The sequence below is a fragment of the Corylus avellana genome, chromosome 7, assembly GCF_965113065.1.
Source record: "Corylus avellana chromosome 7, dhCorAvel1.hap1.2, whole genome shotgun sequence".
Classification (NCBI taxonomy): domain Eukaryota; kingdom Viridiplantae; phylum Streptophyta; class Magnoliopsida; order Fagales; family Betulaceae; genus Corylus; species Corylus avellana.
Window position 1 is genome coordinate 23,696,277 of NC_142496.1, and position 18,690 is coordinate 23,714,966.

At 36.8% G+C, this 18,690-nt stretch overlaps 2 protein-coding genes across 2 annotated transcripts; both read right to left on the reverse strand.

The window, feature by feature from the left end:
• Positions 1-821: 821 nt before the first annotated feature.
• Positions 822-3,323, reverse strand: LOC132184757 (sucrose transport protein-like). The gene is made up of 4 exons (XM_059598499.2): positions 1,856-3,323; positions 1,703-1,766; positions 1,517-1,560; positions 822-1,070 (listed from the first exon to the last, which is right to left on the reverse strand). Exons 1-4 carry the CDS (start codon positions 3,071-3,073, stop codon positions 918-920), a joined length of 1,479 nt encoding a protein of 492 aa, XP_059454482.2. The 5' UTR covers positions 3,074-3,323; the 3' UTR covers positions 822-917.
• A 4,828-nt stretch (positions 3,324-8,151) lies between these two features.
• Positions 8,152-17,507, reverse strand: LOC132184040 (Ikzf5 (DUF668)). The gene is made up of 13 exons (XM_088518217.1): positions 17,226-17,507; positions 16,326-16,961; positions 14,199-14,524; positions 13,980-14,072; positions 13,788-13,878; positions 13,140-13,233; positions 11,799-11,896; positions 11,429-11,498; positions 10,695-10,798; positions 9,765-9,881; positions 9,459-9,535; positions 9,047-9,091; positions 8,152-8,956 (listed from the first exon to the last, which is right to left on the reverse strand). The coding sequence occupies exons 2-13, from the start codon at positions 16,665-16,667 to the stop codon at positions 8,440-8,442; spliced, it is 1,974 nt and encodes a 657-aa protein (XP_088374343.1). The 5' UTR covers positions 16,668-16,961; positions 17,226-17,507; the 3' UTR covers positions 8,152-8,439.
• Positions 17,508-18,690: the final 1,183 nt, after the last annotated feature.

The following is an 18,690-nucleotide window of genomic DNA, read 5'->3' on the forward strand; positions in this document are numbered from 1 at the left end:
GGAGCACTGGAGGTGCAGCACCTGAGAGGGTGGCGCGTAAACTGCACGCGCTTGCGAGTGAGATCCACTCGCTGGCGCGTGTTAGTCACGCTCCAGCGCGTGGACGTCGTATGAGGGCGGTTCTGGTGGCAGACAGAAGCAGCGACACCCAAGAACACAGTGGAGGGGCGCGTGTATGGCGATGGTGTCCTGAAAAGGATAGATCTAATTTTGAAAAAATCAAATCCAAAATTTCCAAGAAGGGAGCCGATTCGTCGCTGGAAGCCGCCGATGACGCCGATGAACGGTGGATTTATAGTGGAGAAGTGAGCGATGCGATTATTGGAAGAAGAAAAAACAACTAAAGTGTAAGATAGGGCCTTCGAAAAAGCAGATAGGGCCTCCAAAGAGACGGATTTGGCCTCAAAAGAGGCGAGAAGGATAGGAAGGGGAAGAGGAAGAGGGCGGAAGGGGAAGGAGGAAGAGGAGGAAGGAGCCAAGGCTCCCTCCTCCCATGGGGCCCGGAGGAGGTAAACTATGGGTTTTTTTTTAGGAGAGAGAACAGAGAGAACCGACGGTTAAGTTAACCGCGACTTTAACTTACACCAAAAAAAAAAAAGGTCGAGGTTTGTTTGTTTTATGTCTTTTATTTTATCTTTTCAAAACAAAGACATTATCGACCAATCCAAAACACAAAGCACTTCTAAGAATACAATAATCATAAATATTAATGATTTAAAGGGACGATCTCAATCCTTCTATTAGAGATGAAACTTAGTATCCACACGACCAAAAACAAAAAAAAGGCCCTGTCATGCTTACACATGGAAGTGGCCATTGACAGTACTTCTAGAAATAAAATGGCTTTGGATGCTAATTACAACAGTTCCACAAGAAAAGGAAGGAACCGAAGTAATTCAATGGTCGGACCTTCCGCTTTAGGAAGTAGGGAGGTTGGAGGCCGGAGAAGGAAGCAAGGTGAGTGACAGTATTCCGCTGGCTGCCGCCGCAACCGCGCCCACCAGGAATGCCGGTAAATTTCCACCTCCAAATAGGGCATCCCAAGGTCCACTAGCAAATGAGACCAACATCTGTAAAATATTAATGATTTCAAAACACAAGTAATAAAAAAGCAAGGGAAAATTACAGTTTACCCCTTTAAAGTTGATAGTGTTTTTCAATTCGAACATCAAAGTTTCAATTTTTGTTATCCACCCCCACAAAGTTTTAATTTTTTTCAATTCGACCAATATTATCTCAAAATTCTCATATTGCCCCCGATTTTTTTTTTTTAATGAACAAAAAAAAAAAAACAAATTTGGGGATATAAAAATGGTCAGATGGGCAATATAAGAAATTTTGGATATAATTGGTCAAATTGCAAAAATTTGAAACTTTGAGGGGGTGGATTGCAAAAATTAAAAGTTTGGTGTTCGAATTAAAAAACGTTGTCAACACTTTTGGGGGTAAACTATAATTTTCCCAAAAAGTAAATATAAAGTAAAATTAATTAAGTAAGATTGAGGAGAAATTTAACCTGGGGTAAGACGACTGCAAGATTCAAAACTCCCAATGAAAGTCCTGCAGTATTCAAAACATTTTCAGTGAAATTCGATAACGGTCCAGATTTAATTTTACTATATATATATATATATATATATATATATATATTTTACAGGGAAAAAAAGTCAAATCCAACCATCAAAAACATCCTCAAAATTACCTTGGCCTGCACCAGAAGTGTTGGAAAATATGGAGGCTAAAGCAAAAGGAATGCTAAAGGTCACCTGCGACAATATTAACATAAAAAAAAAAATTACTTTAGTAAATGCAGTAGATATGCTTTGGAGAGAAAAAAGGGGCGGGCAATTCCTACCGCTTGGGGTACACCCAACACCGCGAATAGAGCCAACGCGCCGGCCTTTATTCCCGTCGGCGGAGAAGAGGGTACGGTTTTGCCGTGCCGGGCGGACTCCGCAAGCTTGGTGATCAACACGGTCAAGCCCAAACACAAGGCCAGCAGGAAGTTAACGATGCCCCACAAGCGCTTCACGCCGCCCAGCCCACGCGCCAGGGGGTTCACACAGACGGACGTGATCCCCAACACAACCGCGTTCATCATCAGCCCCAACGCGCCGGCGCGTACACCTCGAGCGTATATTTCCCCCTGCGGGCCCTTCCCAGCTGTTCCTCCGTAAACCTCCCTCCCCATCCAATCAGTGTCGAACAGCAGGAAGGGGAACCACGCAATCCAGTTGAGACACGTCACCAGGAGCAGAATCCGCATGGGTCTCTGTAGGCCCTTTAAGGCAACAAATATTTCCCCGAAAAACGGCACCACCTGCTTTTCCTCGCCACCGGGATTTCCCAGTTCCGGTTCCAAGGAAAAGGCTGGTTCCTTCACTGCGGTGAGAGCCACGGTGGTTAGGATTAAGAGCAAGGCAATGGAGAGGAAGAAGCAGCTCTTGAGGTCCGCGCAGTAAGCGTCGCAAGCTCCGGTGAGGGTGAAGGGGAAGAGCTTGTAGAGGTTAGTGTAGGACCCGGCGGCGTAGCCCAGGACGTTGCCGACGGCCATGAAGAAGGAGAAGAGCGCGTTGCCGGTGCGCATCATTTTCTGGTCGTCGCCAGAGAGGTCGGCGAGGAGGGCCCGGCACGGGCCTTGGAGCATGTTGTTGGCGACGTCGAGGATCCAGAACCCAACGACGAAAATGGCGATGGCGCGGGTTTTCGTCGTATTGTCGGTGGAGTCGCCGAACAAGCGCCCGAGGTCGGCGGCGTAGCCGATGAGGAATACAGCGATGGCAACGAGGAATGACCCGGCGGCGATAAAGGGTCGGCGACGGCCGAAGCGGGAAGTGCTGCGGTCGCTGTAGTAACCGACGATGGGCTGGACGAACAAGCCGGAAATGGGCCCGCAGAGCCAGATGAATGGGGCCCACGTGTGTGGAATGCCCAGAAGCTGCACGTAGGGGGTCAAGAGCGAAAGCTGTAGCGCCCACCCGAACTGCACCCCGGCGGCCATGGACGCGACGAGGACGATCTTTCCCAGAGGGCTCGCCGGCGCCGCGTCTTTGTTGGCAGTCTCAACCTCCATGGCAATGTGTACGCCTCTTTCTCTCTCTCTCTCTCTAATTGAACTGAGTTTCTGTTTCTCTCAATAGAGTATGCGATGCGATCAGATCAGAGTTTGCTGTGGGTGGTGGTGGTGGTGGGTGGATAGTTGCATGGGGATTTATATGCGATGTGGTTGATGAAGGGAATTGGCGTTGCCTTGTGCGAAGTGTTAATTTGCCTTATCCGTTTACAGTTTGTGTCGTCTGATAGTTTGCAACAAACCATAAATTTTACTGCGACTTCCTACGCGTGGAGGATTCTCATAAATACTCTTTTCCTTTTCTGAGAGAGCAATTGTGGTCCTGTTTTCACACAAAAATTTTATAATAATTAATGAGTTGAGTTTTACATTCTTCTTATATATAGACGGTAAAGTAAACATAATCTTAGTAGTAATAATAAATCTAATCCTATTAAAAAAAAGAAAAAAATTAAAATAAATCTAACTTTATTAATTAAAGAAAAGAAATAGAATTTTCTAATAAAATAAAATAAAATTATGGTATAAAATTGACAATTAAGGAGAATTGTGACAATCTTTTCTTTTATAATATTTCTATTGTCTGAGAACGGATAAAATTCTGATCAAGCGACATTGCTCCAATATAACTTTTGATTTGAATTTTATTTTCTAAAAAACTATGAGGAATCAATGAGATAAGTTTTTTTTTTTTTTCTGTATTTTTAGAAAACATTAATACCAATGTAGAATCAAGAGAACACCAATCGTAGCATTATTTTTTGTTTGTTAACACTTTTTTAGTATTATTATTTTTTGTTTTAAATACAAAAATATTAACAAAAAAAAAAAAATCCAAAAATATTGCCGAACTGGGTTTGTTTTCGATGGATAATGTGATGAAAGTGGGAGATGTAGAGGGAAAAAAAGTCATAGAGTAAGATTCAAGAAAGAAAGGAAAAGGAAAGGATTGATAAAGAATTGATACTCCCAACGTCTTTCCTTTTATGAGTTTTGGATAACTTGGTTAATTGCTAATATTTCTGTTGACTTTTTTTTTAAACAAAAAAAAAAAAAAATTGCTTTCTATTGTATTGTATTAAATAGATGAAGTAAAATCACCCATATGATATGATAAGAATGTGACTTTCGTTCTCTCTCTTCTTAATGAAATAATTAATTCTTTAACCACGTGGCAATGTATTATTAGTTTGAATAAACTTGGTTATATATATATATATATATATATATATATATATATATATAGACCTATCCAAGCTTCATAATCTTATGATCTTTCCTTGTTTGTTTGCTAAAAATAACATTCACTAAGATTAAAGAGCATTGCCGTATTAAACTTGTTTTTCACTTTAGCGGGGCAAAACTAATCTTGTTTTTAATTCACTTTCGTAGACAAAACAGTATCGAACCGGAAAGCATGACACAACATGAGACTTGATTCGTCAAGAGTTAGTGACCAGATACTACACATAGTCAAAGAACTACCCAATAATAGGGAAACACTTGGTAGAATCAATGTAGAGGAAAGAAAGCTCATGCCGTGATTTGCAAAGAAAACAAGTTATCAACAAGTATGAAATTATGTTATTCATTCATCTTCTAAATCTTAAAAAATGTTTTTCCTCGAAAGGCTACGTAACTTAAGCATCAGAACGTTTTCCGTTAAATAAAGTCATTTGTATCTGATTCAACTTATTCTTGAGTTGGTATTGGTTTTGGGCTTACCAACATGGTATCCAAAATTACATCAGTAATTAATTAATCTATGATAATCATGATTGATCTCTCCAGCAGTCTAGCTGGGTTTGTAGATGGCATGGTGGTCAATGCTGATGAGGGTCAGGGAGGTGAAGTTCTTTGACCTTATCCAGGTGCGAGCTTCCGCAACCCGAAGAACTGTAACAGCAATTAAAGTAAAAGGGTCAGGGACCTCATTGACTTTTGAAGCAATGAGGCGATGACCACTTGCTGTTGCATGCATGCCCCCATTGGATATATTATGTGTTGTTACGTTGGAAAATGTGCTCCTCTTATTAATGCATGCAAAGATAGATATAAGTCGGGTTATAGTTCAATCAAGCTTTGTCATTGATTTTCAACAGACAAATGCTATTGTAACCATGTCTAAATAAAGTATTCACTCTGTTCGTTCTCTTTAAATGCTTATTACTTGACGTGACGGTGAAAATTACCGATGCGCGGCATTTCTCCCTCCAATAAAGCCTTAAATATAGCATGGGCGTTGAAACCTTTTCTTTTCATTATACAACAAAATGCATGGATGGAGCTGTAACCCTTTCTCTTTTTGCTTTCATTATGGTTTGATGGCATGAGAGAGAGATGGAGGAAAAAGGGGTGGTGTCGGTCGGTTAATTTGCAGCAAAAACGAACAGAAAGAGCAACACATGGCTTGGATTATCTGCGGGAATCTGGGCGGCAAACGTTTCGTTTGCAGGGTATGATTGGCGGTACCGGAGGTGCTGCTTGCGCCTGCCACGGGCGACCGGGTCAGTTACACAACATACACTTGGACTGTTGGACAACATCAGGCAGCTATTATAGCAGCATGCATTATTTAGGGTGACAATTTGGCGTTTACTCGAGTTGAAATATGGGTATATATATATAAAATTATATAGATAAATATTAATTCCATCTTTTTAATAAGAAGGGTTAAATCTTTGAACTCCAGTCCGAAAATTTCATGTTGGATTCATATCAGATTCACATGTCGTGTCAAAAATTGTTAATACTAAATGTCGCGTGTTAACTCAAATAGTGTCTAGACACTGCCACATATATAGGTAGGGATGGAACCACCAGCCTTGGGGGCCGGTTCTGGCCCCTCCAAATTTCTTAAAAAAATAAAAATTTTGAAAATTTCTTCTAAAGTTTAAGTATTTTTATGAAGTTGACATCCCAAACAATTTATTTTTTTTAGTTTTGTCTCTTTACTTTCATAAAATTCAACCTTTTTTAGTTCCGCTCTTGCACATACTATTGGGAATGCTAGGTATTCTTCTAGTCCTAGGTGGATATTATTTTATAAAAAAAAATTGACACTTATTTTTCTCACTCAGTTTTTATAAAATAATATATACCTAATTAAGACCAGTAGAACACATAAAATATTTCCCATTTCCCATAAGACTATATAGCTAGGTTAATCTTAACCCGACTTATTAACTAAAAATGGGTCAAATTTTTCAATTCTAACATGTTGGATTTTTTTTAAACATTATCAGCTCTATCCAGGCTTAGACATTTAATAAAAAGTATTATAATATTATTATCAAAGCTATCACCTTGGTCCTTTTGTATGGAAAATTGGAAGTACTGGTAATGGTGTCTGACATAACAATATTATTGAATATCCAATCATGTTTGATCCATTAAGATAATCACCCAATGGATTTTTATTCTTCAAAGCTAGTAAGCATTTTGAAGACTAGATGGAAGCAAAAAGAACATGCGGCACATGCATGGAGAAATGAGAATGGAAACAAAAACAACATGTGGCATGCACGTGGAGAATTAATGGAAACAAATGGAAGATTAGATTTGCTAATCGACTCATGTGTTAGCTAGCCTTGTGCTACTTTCATCTCTCCCATTAAGAATTAGTGTTGTTAAGAGTATTATAATGCCCCGTTTGGTAAACCCCTTATCCTCCGTTAATCAATATTTTTCACTTCATTTTTTTTAAAAAAATCAACATCAAAATATTATCACTTTTTTCACTTTTTATATCACATTATTTACTTTATATATCACATCATTTACTTTTTATTACTATTTAAATAAAAAAATCACTACAAAACAAAATTTTTTTACTTTGTCGTATCACCTTTTAACCTTTTTTATACCAAACATTCTTACTTTTTTTTTTTTTTTTTTTTTTTTTTTTTTTTTTTTTTTTACTTCAATCCACTCAGCTACAATATCTAGGAACAAGGGATTTACCAAACAAAGCCGTATTATTGACACTACAGGACGTGACATTTCACGCCAGTTACATTATACTATAATGGACTGTTAGGATGGAGGTGTTTATAAATAAACATTTTAGGTCTTTTTTTTTTTTTTTTTCTTTGGCCCCTTGAAAAAATTTGAGTACGGTCTAGGCCCCCTAAAGTTAAATTTTTAGTTCTGTCCCTGAGGACAAATATGATAAGTTTACCTTTTTAGTAACTAATGTGACTGTGTTACATAATCTACATTGTCTGTTTGTAAAGGGATATAGTAAAATTTGTAGTATCCTCAACATTTGCATTACGTATGAGTGTGACAATCCCCAACTAATCCTTAATTTTATTATTATTATTATTATTATTATTAACTAATCCAAGGGTTGGTTAGGACTACCCATTGCTCATTGCGCATATATTCTCTTGCGCTTAATTTCTTTCAAATCCCCTCCATGTTTTATATTGTTTTCCTTTTTCAAACTTCCATATTGGCCACAATGGCCAGCCATTTCTTGCCATCATCTTTTCAGTCTTTAGCTGACCAATAATTCAACTTTCCAAATTGAAGTGCTGGTGTTTTACTTAATTAGTCAAGAATATAATGAGGATGAGCAAACAAATATAAATTAAGATTGTTCCCCAAGTAGTTGTATGGATCATTGCGGAAAAGAAGATAAAAGATTTGGCCCATTTTATAGAATGATGTCAATGGCTTCTCTACCATTTTCTTGTGCCTGCATTTTATCTACCATGAGCATATCATATATATATATATATATATATAGAGAGAGAGAGAGAGAGAGAGAGAGAGAGTTCACCATGGTTATGCAATCACATGAGATATCCTTGAAGGAAAATGGATTCAAATTTGAAAAAATAAAAAATAAATAAGCCAATAAGGACTTCAAATTCAAAAAGGTATGTTCAAACCTAAGGTTAATATAAGAAACTAAAATAGATAAATAATTTCATTTTTTAAAAACTTTTGATATATTTGGAAGGTTGAATAATATTTCAGCCTCTTTCCCTAGTTGTGCAGTATTCTTGCTCAAAGATTACTACTTCACATCTGCAGTAAATAATGGGTGCTGCATGCACACAAGAAGAAAAGAAACAGAACCATGAAATTTCAATTATTATAAAATGCTATTCTGTACACATAGAACTAACAGAGCTACAGTTCCATCTCTACAACAATAAATTGCCCTTCAACAACTCATTATCAACTTAAATTTTCACATTCAAAAAAGTGATGACTTGTATCATTCACCATCGACAAAAGTAACTCCAACGAGATCTCCCTTGCCACAAAGCACCCTATATCGAAAAATGCAATGCAGGAACCACGGATACATACAAAGGACCTCTCTTGTGGTGCATCTTGAAATGCCATAATAATTATAAACTTCGCATCGTGTCCACTCGGTCCATGACATCCAAGGCTTTGATCCGGTCGATTTCAAAGTCGATGACAGGAACAGAAAATGGCCTCCTAATAGGGAATGGATCCCTTTTAGTTTCACTTGTTGGAGACTGGCTGCTACTCTTACTGAGCCTATGGTGCTTGCTTAACCTGGTCTTTGCAGTGTCAAATTCCTGACTCTTGCTTATTCCAGGAGTCAATTTCCGCTTACTAACATCCCGAAGCATCTCTTGGTCTTCAACTGTCAACGCGGGGGATGGAGAGTTGGGAGAGTGTGTAGATAACTGTATCGTCGTCTGGTTTGGGGACCGAATTGGGGATTTAACAGGAGACCTGATTCCACCATTACCAGCCCTAGCTTGGCTGACTAGATGGTGAAGCCACACTACCAGGTCGAGAATATAATTTTCAGTTTTCTCCTTATCTGCATGGTGTAGTGTTTCAATCCGCAGTAAGTCAGTCTGGCCAGCAGGTTTTCGGTTCATCTCAGACCTAAACATACATAATCCGGAAGGCTTAGCAAAATCATGAAGGGGGGAACAAAAGATGAATGAAGAAAAAGCACCCATGTTAAGAACTCACCCTGTATTTGCCCATTCTCCAACCCACCCAAAGCCATGATGAGCTCTAAATGGACCATATCAAAAAAAAAAATCATGGTTAATTATTTATTAAAAAAAAAAAGAGGTTAAATGAAAACAAGTAAAAGTAATGTGAATAAAGATATAGCCACAGCACGACAAAATGGCGGAAATGGCCTTTTGTCACCCATTTTAAGATTCACAAAAGTCCCATTGGCAGCACCTAGATTATGGTTTGGAAGGGTATATCAGTTATTTTACTTGGAAATAAAATAACTTCTGTAGTACCCTTCTGTGCAAATATAAGTGATTCACATTCCCTGCTGCAATGGGATTGAGCAAATGATAAAATGGGATACCAGGTGCACTCGCAACCCAAAAAAGTTGCTCTATGTAAGGGCTGACAGATTTACTTCGTTGTGTTGGTGGCAATAGGAACAAGCCACTGTAGAGTTTTCTCCATTTCAGCTTTAATTTGTGGGATGGTAAGCTGCAAGAATACCATTTGAAGGTTATGAATCAGCAGATATATACAATTAATAAATCAGCAGCTCACTTATTCTTTCTTGTTCTCCTTTGTTACTGGGCCAGAATCATTAACTTACTTTGAAATGATTTTTGCAATAGCAGCCCAATTAATAATATAACCAAAAAAAGAAAAGAAAATACTCCAATGAATCAGATGATTCCCACTTTCCAAAAATATATACAATACATACCTCTTCCTTAACCTGAAATGACTGTAATTTTGGACGCAAAGCTGCCTTTATATAAGGCGGTAGCCCTTGATATAAAGCATCCCTCGTATTTGGAGGTACAGAACTTGATCGAGACACCTGATTACAATTTGATGTTATAATATATATATTATCAAAACACCCATATTAAAGCAAAATGAACGTAACTTACTACAGAGCATCAATTCTCATCTAACTAGTCACCAAAACATCACCTCTGGATTGAAAAGATAGATTATTGTGCTATTAAAAGAAATTCTGTTTATAATCTGGATAATTACCCCAAGGAGCCATTTATTACACACACACACACACACCAAAATCAAGCAAAATTATCAAATAATATGCCCAGTATACACTTTTCCTTCAGACATAGGCTAGTTTTTCCATAAGTGCTTGTCATGAATGAAACATCCCATTACTACCAAAGAGTACCTAAGAGTTTGATACATCCTATAACTACCCAAGAGTACCCCAAAAGTTATTATTATGAGTTCCATGGAATTCACCACAAAAAACCAACAAAAATAAAGTTAGTATGAGTTTCTTGGATCATTAAACAGGAGAGATGTTGAGAGGTGAGACACGAGAATGATTGATTCCAAAAATTGACAAGAACAGTACACACCCTCAAGCTCTCTTAGACAGTTGGTTCAACTAAGTGGGCTTTACAATACAAAAAGAACATTTCTTTGTAGTCTATAGACATTCTAGGTCTGCCAACAAAATATCATCTTACAAGTTTGTAGGGGAAATGCATTCTTTTCTCCCTTTCTTTGCCACTCATTTCAATAAGTAAATATCAGAATATGTTCTAGAGCAACAACCCAGATTCTCAGAATTACAGTAAACATGAAACAAAACATAGTAAACATAAAATATCTATCAAGATTGGGTGAATCATAAACTTACAATGGTATCGATTTGCGTAATAATAGTTGCATAATGCAATGCAAGACCAGCTGCCCCTAATTTTTTATGGTTGCTCTGAGAACCTTTTACAGGCTTGTCCTCATCTGCAAGGTCAAGAGTTAAAAACACATGAAATCCACTGAATTAATAAACCCAATTAATAGTGTGTAAATAGGCTTCTACAAATAGTGTTGTTTAAAGCAAGATAGGTCATGTCAAGAAATAAATAAAGTGAAACATAGCACCTTTATAGATGAAGATAAGCAAAAGATGTTTCAGAAGAGTTATTTAAAATAAAATAGACAGAGTATCATCCTATCAGATAGATCTGCAATCCAATTTTGAAGAAGTTTATGCTTCTTCACAAGGCTGAGAAATGATCAGATTTTGTTCCATAGAAGGTGGCAACAATCCAGCTAAGCTTCAATATTTAAAGTGACACTTTGTCACTTGCTTTCTATTGAAACACAAACTCCATTTCAGCAGCTACCCAAAGAAGCAATTTGTTTTTCCAACCAATATGGGTCTTTCTCATCCATTAACGTAAACTTGATTGTTCTGTTTGTTGACCCTGCTTGAATGCAAATATACTTTGGAGGTTTTGCAAGTTAAAGCAGGAACAAGAAATGCCAAGACTCGACCGTTCCCATTTCCAGGAGGAGACAAGGAATTACAGCAGGACAAGCCTTCATATGGCCATAATAAGAAATTTCATTAATGTTTTCAATGCATACCAGCACTACCAAAGGCTTCATGAATCTCCAAATGCAAAGAATGGACAATGTCTACAAGTTTCTCCATCACCTGTAAAATACAAGATGAAAGATTGGTGAAAGGAATAATGATAATGAGAAGTTAATGAGAAACAACTTCACAGATAAGTGACAAAGAGATTCATCATGTGACTATCACTTAAGAACCATGGAAGAACAGTCCACTGCATACTGTGTATACAGCTGCTGAATACATAGCGGTGATAGTATCAGAAAACAAATGAACTAACAAGGTTGAATCATTGATATCTTGAAACACAAAATTTTATTGTTGCACATTCTCTCCATATGCAACTAGAAAGAGCAACATAAAGCAGTACTGACTTGCTACCTCTTCCAAAATCTTGGACCAGAGTGATTTTTTCTTCAAACTTTTTACATGCTTCCTTTGACTCTTTAACTCTCCTCTTAAAATTGCAAGGCTGTCTCCTACTTATCAAAAATAAATAAATAAAACAAGATAAGTCACACATAATAAAACAAAGTTACTTGTGAATAGTGATATTTGTTATAATAACAATGAAAACAAGATTTAAAACAAAAGGTATCCTCCATAAATTTTCAGGATTTAATACAGAGCATAATTAATTAGGAACTAAAGCAGACTATATATATATATATATCAATTCAAGAAGAGCTCATAGGCTAATTGGAGGCAACACCAAGCTCTGAAATAAAGATTATTAAGGATAATAAAGATCATGCCCAGGCCTGGCACTACAACGATACAAACATATTACAAAAATTTAAGAACACAAAAAAAAAAAAAAAAAAATTAAGGTCAAAATAATGTAAATTACTCGCTATAATATTTTACTGATATCAATGTGTCATAATTAGATTTCATGCTTTTTGTTTTTGTTGATAAGTCACAAACACCCCATATTTATATTAAGAAAAAAAAAACTACTGCAAAACTCATAATATGAAAGATTATTAAGCTGGATATAGCCAAGCCTAAGAACTGCCATGACCCATTTTAGATAATTAACAGGACTAGAAATTCGAACATGTTAATAAAATTTCTAACCTTTTATGCTTTAGAGTCTGTTTGGCCTGCCAATGGTCAAGAGTACTTTTTTAAACAAAATCACAAAAATTGTCCCATTTGAGACTGCATTCAAAAATCGAAAACAAGGAATTTTTTCCACATTTTCAAATCGCAGATAAAGGGGTGCATTTTAAAAACGCACGATTTTAAAAATCATGTTTTCGTTAACTATGTTTTGAAATCGCTATTTTCTCAAACCACACATTTTGAAATCACTAAATCAAACAAACCCTTAATCCGCTTGGCCATAATGTAAAAACAAATTTTTTTATACATAATCAAATATCATTAAAAAAAACGCAAGGCACCCCTAAGCATATAGGAAGAATACAAAGGACACCAAAACAGGAAGAAAAAAAAAACACCCCCAAAAACCCAAATGACAGAAGAAACACCAAGAGCCCCACAACAAAAACCCAAAACCAGCTAAAAACCCTGGGCTACATTACAACACAGCAAGAGACCTCTTGCCTTTTTTTCCCTGGCTAGAACCAACTCTGATCGAGCACTCTAAATTCTTAAGCTTCCTACTCCCTTTTGGTTTGGAAGCAGAGACTAAAATCTCTTGACAACTTTTCTAATCTACAAAACCCAAATAAGCTAGAAATGCAAGCATGTTACCTTTTTGAGCAGAATTTGAGTTATCCTCTTCTTGAAGTTTACGCCGATAATCCTGTTCAAATCTGTCCAACGCATGCAACTCATGATATAGTTCCTGGAGCCAAGAAACAGATTTGTCTTCCTTCAGTAAAGTTCCAACGTATACCAATTATACAGCATTAGGGAGGGGGGGGGGTGGGCGCGGGGGCCAATCAAATACATTGATTGGTTATTGTAGTATCAAAAGAAGGTATCACAATCTATTAACAAAATCAACTTCTCATATTGTCTACATCTCCCCCACACCCCCCCCCCCCCCCCCCCCCCCCCACACACACCAAATCAGGATGTACATTTATTTCAATTCAGAGCACTCATTGACGTAACAAAATAATTAATGTTTCATCATCCAGTCCCACAAGCACTAGAAAATGAAGAATACAAATTATTCATTGTTGTACAAATAAATTCACCAAAAAAGGGAAAAAAAATTATCCTATTCTTTCCATTTTGGTTCAAGCTGTGAGACAAAGGGAAAAAAAATTATCCTATTCTTTCCATTTTGGTTCAAGCTGTGAGACAAAGGGTCTATTATGACTAAATTATTAATTTACACCACTGCAACTCAGTGCAGCTGCTGCTATGCAATAGTAATGTGAAAATACTCACAGCTGTATACTGAACCAAAATCATTAATTGCTGCATCACAGTCTCTGCTTCTTCCTTCAATTGCCTCTGGGGGTTAAGTTCTGAACCCAACCTAAAATATCAGAAAGATAACACAGACAAAACATGAGAACCTCGTTTGAGAGGTTAAAAGAACACAGACAAGGTCCCATACACAAGTTCTATTATGATTACTTTTCAAAATAGCGATCCAAGTTGTGCCATTGAGGATCTTTGCAACGATTTCCAAAACGCACCACTTCTCCTGAGAAAATTTTCAATTCTTCTCTGCCAGAGTTGCAGAACAAAATGATTAATTTTCTCAACCATGTAACGATCATAAGAAGAATTAACCAGTCCAAAGCCAATAACAAAAACATTATAAAAATAATATAACTATCTACGCCTATACACCTCTTGTCGGTTGCAGCAATTCTTAGAAGTTCATCCATATCTCTTGAAATTAAATTTTGCACCCCTTCCGATGGAAGTACCACATCTTTTAAATGTTTGATGTTCTCTTTGGAAAGGGATTGCATTAGACTGGCACCCTTAACAATTGTGTTCGCAACTTCAAATGCCAAAATTGAAATTTTATTCCCTTTTGTTGTCACCCCTGAGGTAAAACCACCACTAGGGTTCAAATTGGTCATGCTACTACCAAGCGTGTCCAAAACTTCCACTGCCTTCCCAAGCCCAGCAGTACCAGCTCTGCCCAGAAGTAAGCTCACCTCAGAAACCTATAACACACACAAAAAAAAAGAAAAAAAAAAGAGATTACTATTCCTATTCAACACCATAGCGATAATATTTACACATTAACACAATATTTGTTTAATTACTGACAAATGCGGAAACCACCATCTAAACTTCAACAATCATGGGAAATATTGAAAAATTCTCTTGGCAACTTACAAACATAAGGCCAACAAGCACTTAAGTTCGCAAGTACAGAGTAAAAATAACTATTGAAGCAATGATAGTAAAAATATCACAAGCACTTAGGTTCGCAACTTACAAACATAATGCCTCACATTGAAGAAATGACAGTTTCTGGCAGGGAGGGGGGGGAGAGGCAAGATACAAGATAATTCCCAGAAAAAACAAAAAAAATTTTAACAATGAAGCATATTTACCTCACAAAGAACCTCCAAAAATCTAGAAACAACCAATCAAGTGAAGTAGCTAAAACTTAACAAGACGGTTGGTTTGCAGGATCTAACTTTCCTCATGACATTCACATTACTGGGAAGGTGATGCATGGGAATCCAAATTCTCAGGAATATGACTATTCGCAAGTTTGGGAATGATTAGGAATATGATAGGATTCTAGAGAATGTGAGATTCGCGTGTTCGGTTTACTCCTAGGCATCATGCAGGAATAATTTATTCTTCCTAAAATATCTTTATGTTCCTCTTCAAGTGCATAAGGTTGTTTGATACAAAATATCTTTATGTACCACTTTGCTACTATGGCCAGTAACATAAATATATAATCACATGTCAGAAACACACAAAAGCTCTAATAGCCTCCTTCAAATCTTAAAATTTCTCCAATTATCCTCAATTCCCTACAGCCCAGGTCAATTCCAGACCCATCACAAACAAAAAGGCATTTACAAAAGTCTTTATTTTTGGAAGAGATTAAATCTTTATTTTTCAACACTTATATATCTTTGAACAGTTGCTTATGTTTCTCCTTTGGTAATTAGTTATCATGATTCTTTTGTTCTCTTTGCCCCTACTAGCTAGGTGTCTCCTCTTGTATATTTCATGTGTACTTAAGGGCACCTTACGCTTTTAATGATATCTCGATTACTTATCAAAAAGAACAAAAGTCTTCCACTAAGCAAAAAGGACGTCATCCAATTTGAAAATGACGGGAAGGTGGGTATGAGGAAGAAACGAGTGTCATGAAATTTTTTTAGGCTGCTTTTGTTTCAGCAAAAAGGACATCATCCAATCTGAATGAGGGGAAGGTGGGCTTGAGGAACGTGTCGTGAAATTTTGTTAGGCTGCGTTTGCTTCGGTGTAATACGTTTTCTGGAAAATGTTTTCCCCATTTTTTGGTGTTTGGTGTGAGCGAAAAATACTAGCCAACGGAAATAATTTCCAAGTCAACAAAGAGCTGTAAGCCATTTTCTAGAGCATATCTCCCCAAACCACAATACCATCCACCCACTCCTACAAAGGAACCCACTCCAACGAGCTGTAAGCCTTGCAAAATTCTATTCCAAGTTAACCCTGCTTAAGCATGGATGGATAGGTCTCAGAGAATTTGTGAACTGACATCATTGCAACATTTTATCCTATTTCTAATGGCACCAATATCTAGTAATGAATTCCTTCCATAAGGGAAGAGTCTGTGGCTTCAAATGCTATTGAAAACAAGCATAACTGCAAAAAAAAAAAAAGAAAAAAAAAAAACCGCAACTAGTAACCCTACCATAGCATATTTTGTTCAACCTAAAGAAGAATTATTGATTCCAACCAAAAAATATAAGCAAAAACATGCATAGAACATATCAAGGTAAGACTTACCTTTGCAACTGCCTGCTTGGACTTGGTTGATCTAGATTTGTGTGATAAAACCCTATTCAAGCGAGGAATCCCGTCATTGAGATCATCCGGAGCAAGACCATATGGAACTACATTTGGCTCCGGAAACGAAAAGTGCTCTCTTAACTGCTTATCCATGTTTTCGCCAACCGGAGACGGGGTCAAATGGCTACTTATTTTCACGGGCAATGCATGAGACTCGAAAACCACTCCAGACCCATTATTAGAATGGCCATTAGCATGTTGAAAGCTTCCAACGGGAGCATTATCAACAATCCCACGATCCACGGCGGATCTCCCCGACCTCGAGCAAATCCCACCCATGGTATTGATCACCACAAACTATGCCTCACCTTTTATTTCATTCACAAATTCCATACAATAGCCAAGAATTTGGACTATTTACAAGAACTAACACCAACCCTCGTAATCAGCAATTCAACTATACCAGTTTGTACATAACCAGAGCAAAATCAGAAGCTCCTCCAATCTCCACAGCTAGGAATTCAACCAAACCAGTTTGAAACTACAAATGAAACTCCTACTTCCGCAAACATCCACAGTACCAATTCTGACCACTACTGAGTGTTCCAGCCCATCAACTCCCAGATCACCAAACTGTCAATCAAGAAAACACCCAACCCATAAATCAGAAACCGCAAGTCAAACACAAATTAAGAATCCAATTTCTCCAAAGAAAAGCATGCGACAGAATCACTAAAATTAAATCCTTTACTCAAACAAAGCAGAATTTGATCAAAACCCACAAACCATTATCACAAAAAGAATCAAAATTTAAGATCAATCGCAGTTACCAACAAATAGGCGGCTATGCACAAACTGACACACACACAAAACAGAAAACCAGTCAGAGAAACTCACCAGGTCACAGATAGAAAAGCGGGTGGATGAGTTGAACTTGGATCTGCTAGAAAATAAATGATGATGATGACGGTGTTGGGCAAAGGGGTTGATGGGGTAGCAGATAAAGAAAGACCTTAAAACCCAAAGACAGAAAGAGAGAGAGAGAAGAGTCAAGTCAGACTCAATCAAAACCCGCTCTTTGCATTTTTCTCTCTCTTTTTTCTTTCTTATTTTTCTCTTTGGCCTACTTGGCTTTGGCAGCCAGTATGACTAGTACGAGTTGTAGAACTGTAGAAGTCCTGCCTTCCCGAAGGACTCACTGCCTTTGCTTTGGTCAAACCCCCCTAACCCACCCGCCTCCACTTCCGTCTCTCACCACCCACCCTTTTACCATTCTCCTCGTTTTTTTTTTACCACCCTCCTTCTTGGCGCCTCTTCTCCACGCTCCTCCCTCTCCTCTCCCCGTCACAGCCGACTATTTTGGAAAACACATTATTATTTCTTCCTCCATGAATAGTATTCCTCTATTTGGGGGAATGATTAGATTATTTCCAAAAATAATATGCAACTAAATAAAATAATTATTACTCCATGCAAATAATCATTTCATTTTATAGTCTATTTCGCATAGACCTGAAATTTTTTTTGATACGATTCGCAAACTCAACACGAAATTAAAAAATTATGGTTAAAAAATTTGACCCGTTTAATTAAATTGATGAAATTATGATATATTTAGCTGACCATTTTTGACATGACACGTGAATTCGATATAAATTTACATTTAACCCGTTTAATTAAAAATGTCGAGTTAGAGTTTGTTTATATAATATTATACTCACGTCTTGACACAATTTGAACCCGACATATGAACACGAATTGTTACACTTAACTCCGCGTGCCAATTATGTTTTAAATGAAAAATTGGAAAGTGTTTTGAAGGTTTATTGTTAGTTATTAAGTTGGGTTGGGTTTATAATGATCCCTTTTTTTTCTATTTTTTTTTTTAAGTTTGATGTGAAGTCAATCTGATTAATAGATAACACAAAATAATTGGCAATGAGTCTTCTGAAAGTGATGAAAGTTTTTGATGTCTCACCAGCTGTTTATGTGATACACAACTGTACAGCATTTTTGGTATGTCATCCATCAAATCCAATCCAATTTCAACCAATTTTCTTTTTTCTTCTTTTAGCTAGAAGTTTAAGAAATAATAACAAAATTAAAAATTAAAAAAGTTTCCGAAGTAATAATTTTTATTTTTGTCATTATTTTATTTGGTATTTTTAAAAAAATAAAAATAAAAATTGTATTTTTATTCATAATAATGGCTAATTTTTTTTTTAAAAAAAAAATGGTCATTATTATGAAGAAAAATACAATTTTTAATTTTTTAAAAAATACCAAATAAAAGAAGGACCAAAATAAAAATTATTCCTTCAGAATTTTTTAAAATTTTTAAAATTAAAAATTAAAAAAAAAA

Coding starts and splice junctions, on each gene's coding strand:
- LOC132184757 (XM_059598499.2), bottom strand. CDS start 3,073: ATGGAGGTTGAGACTGCCAACAAAGACGCGGCGCCGGCGAGCCCTCTG. Junction 1,561..1,702: donor CACTTCTGGTGCAGGCCAAG/GTAATTTTGAGG, acceptor TGAATACTGCAG/GACTTTCATTGGGAGTTTTG. Junction 1,071..1,516: donor TTGCAGTCGTCTTACCCCAG/GTTAAATTTCTC, acceptor AATATTTTACAG/ATGTTGGTCTCATTTGCTAG.
- LOC132184040 (XM_088518217.1), bottom strand. CDS start 16,667: ATGGGTGGGATTTGCTCGAGGTCGGGGAGATCCGCCGTGGATCGTGGG. Junction 9,882..10,694: donor TTACGCAAATCGATACCATT/GTAAGTTTATGA, acceptor AATTGTAATCAG/GTGTCTCGATCAAGTTCTGT. Junction 9,092..9,458: donor ATTGCCACCAACACAACGAA/GTAAATCTGTCA, acceptor TGGTCCATTTAG/AGCTCATCATGGCTTTGGGT.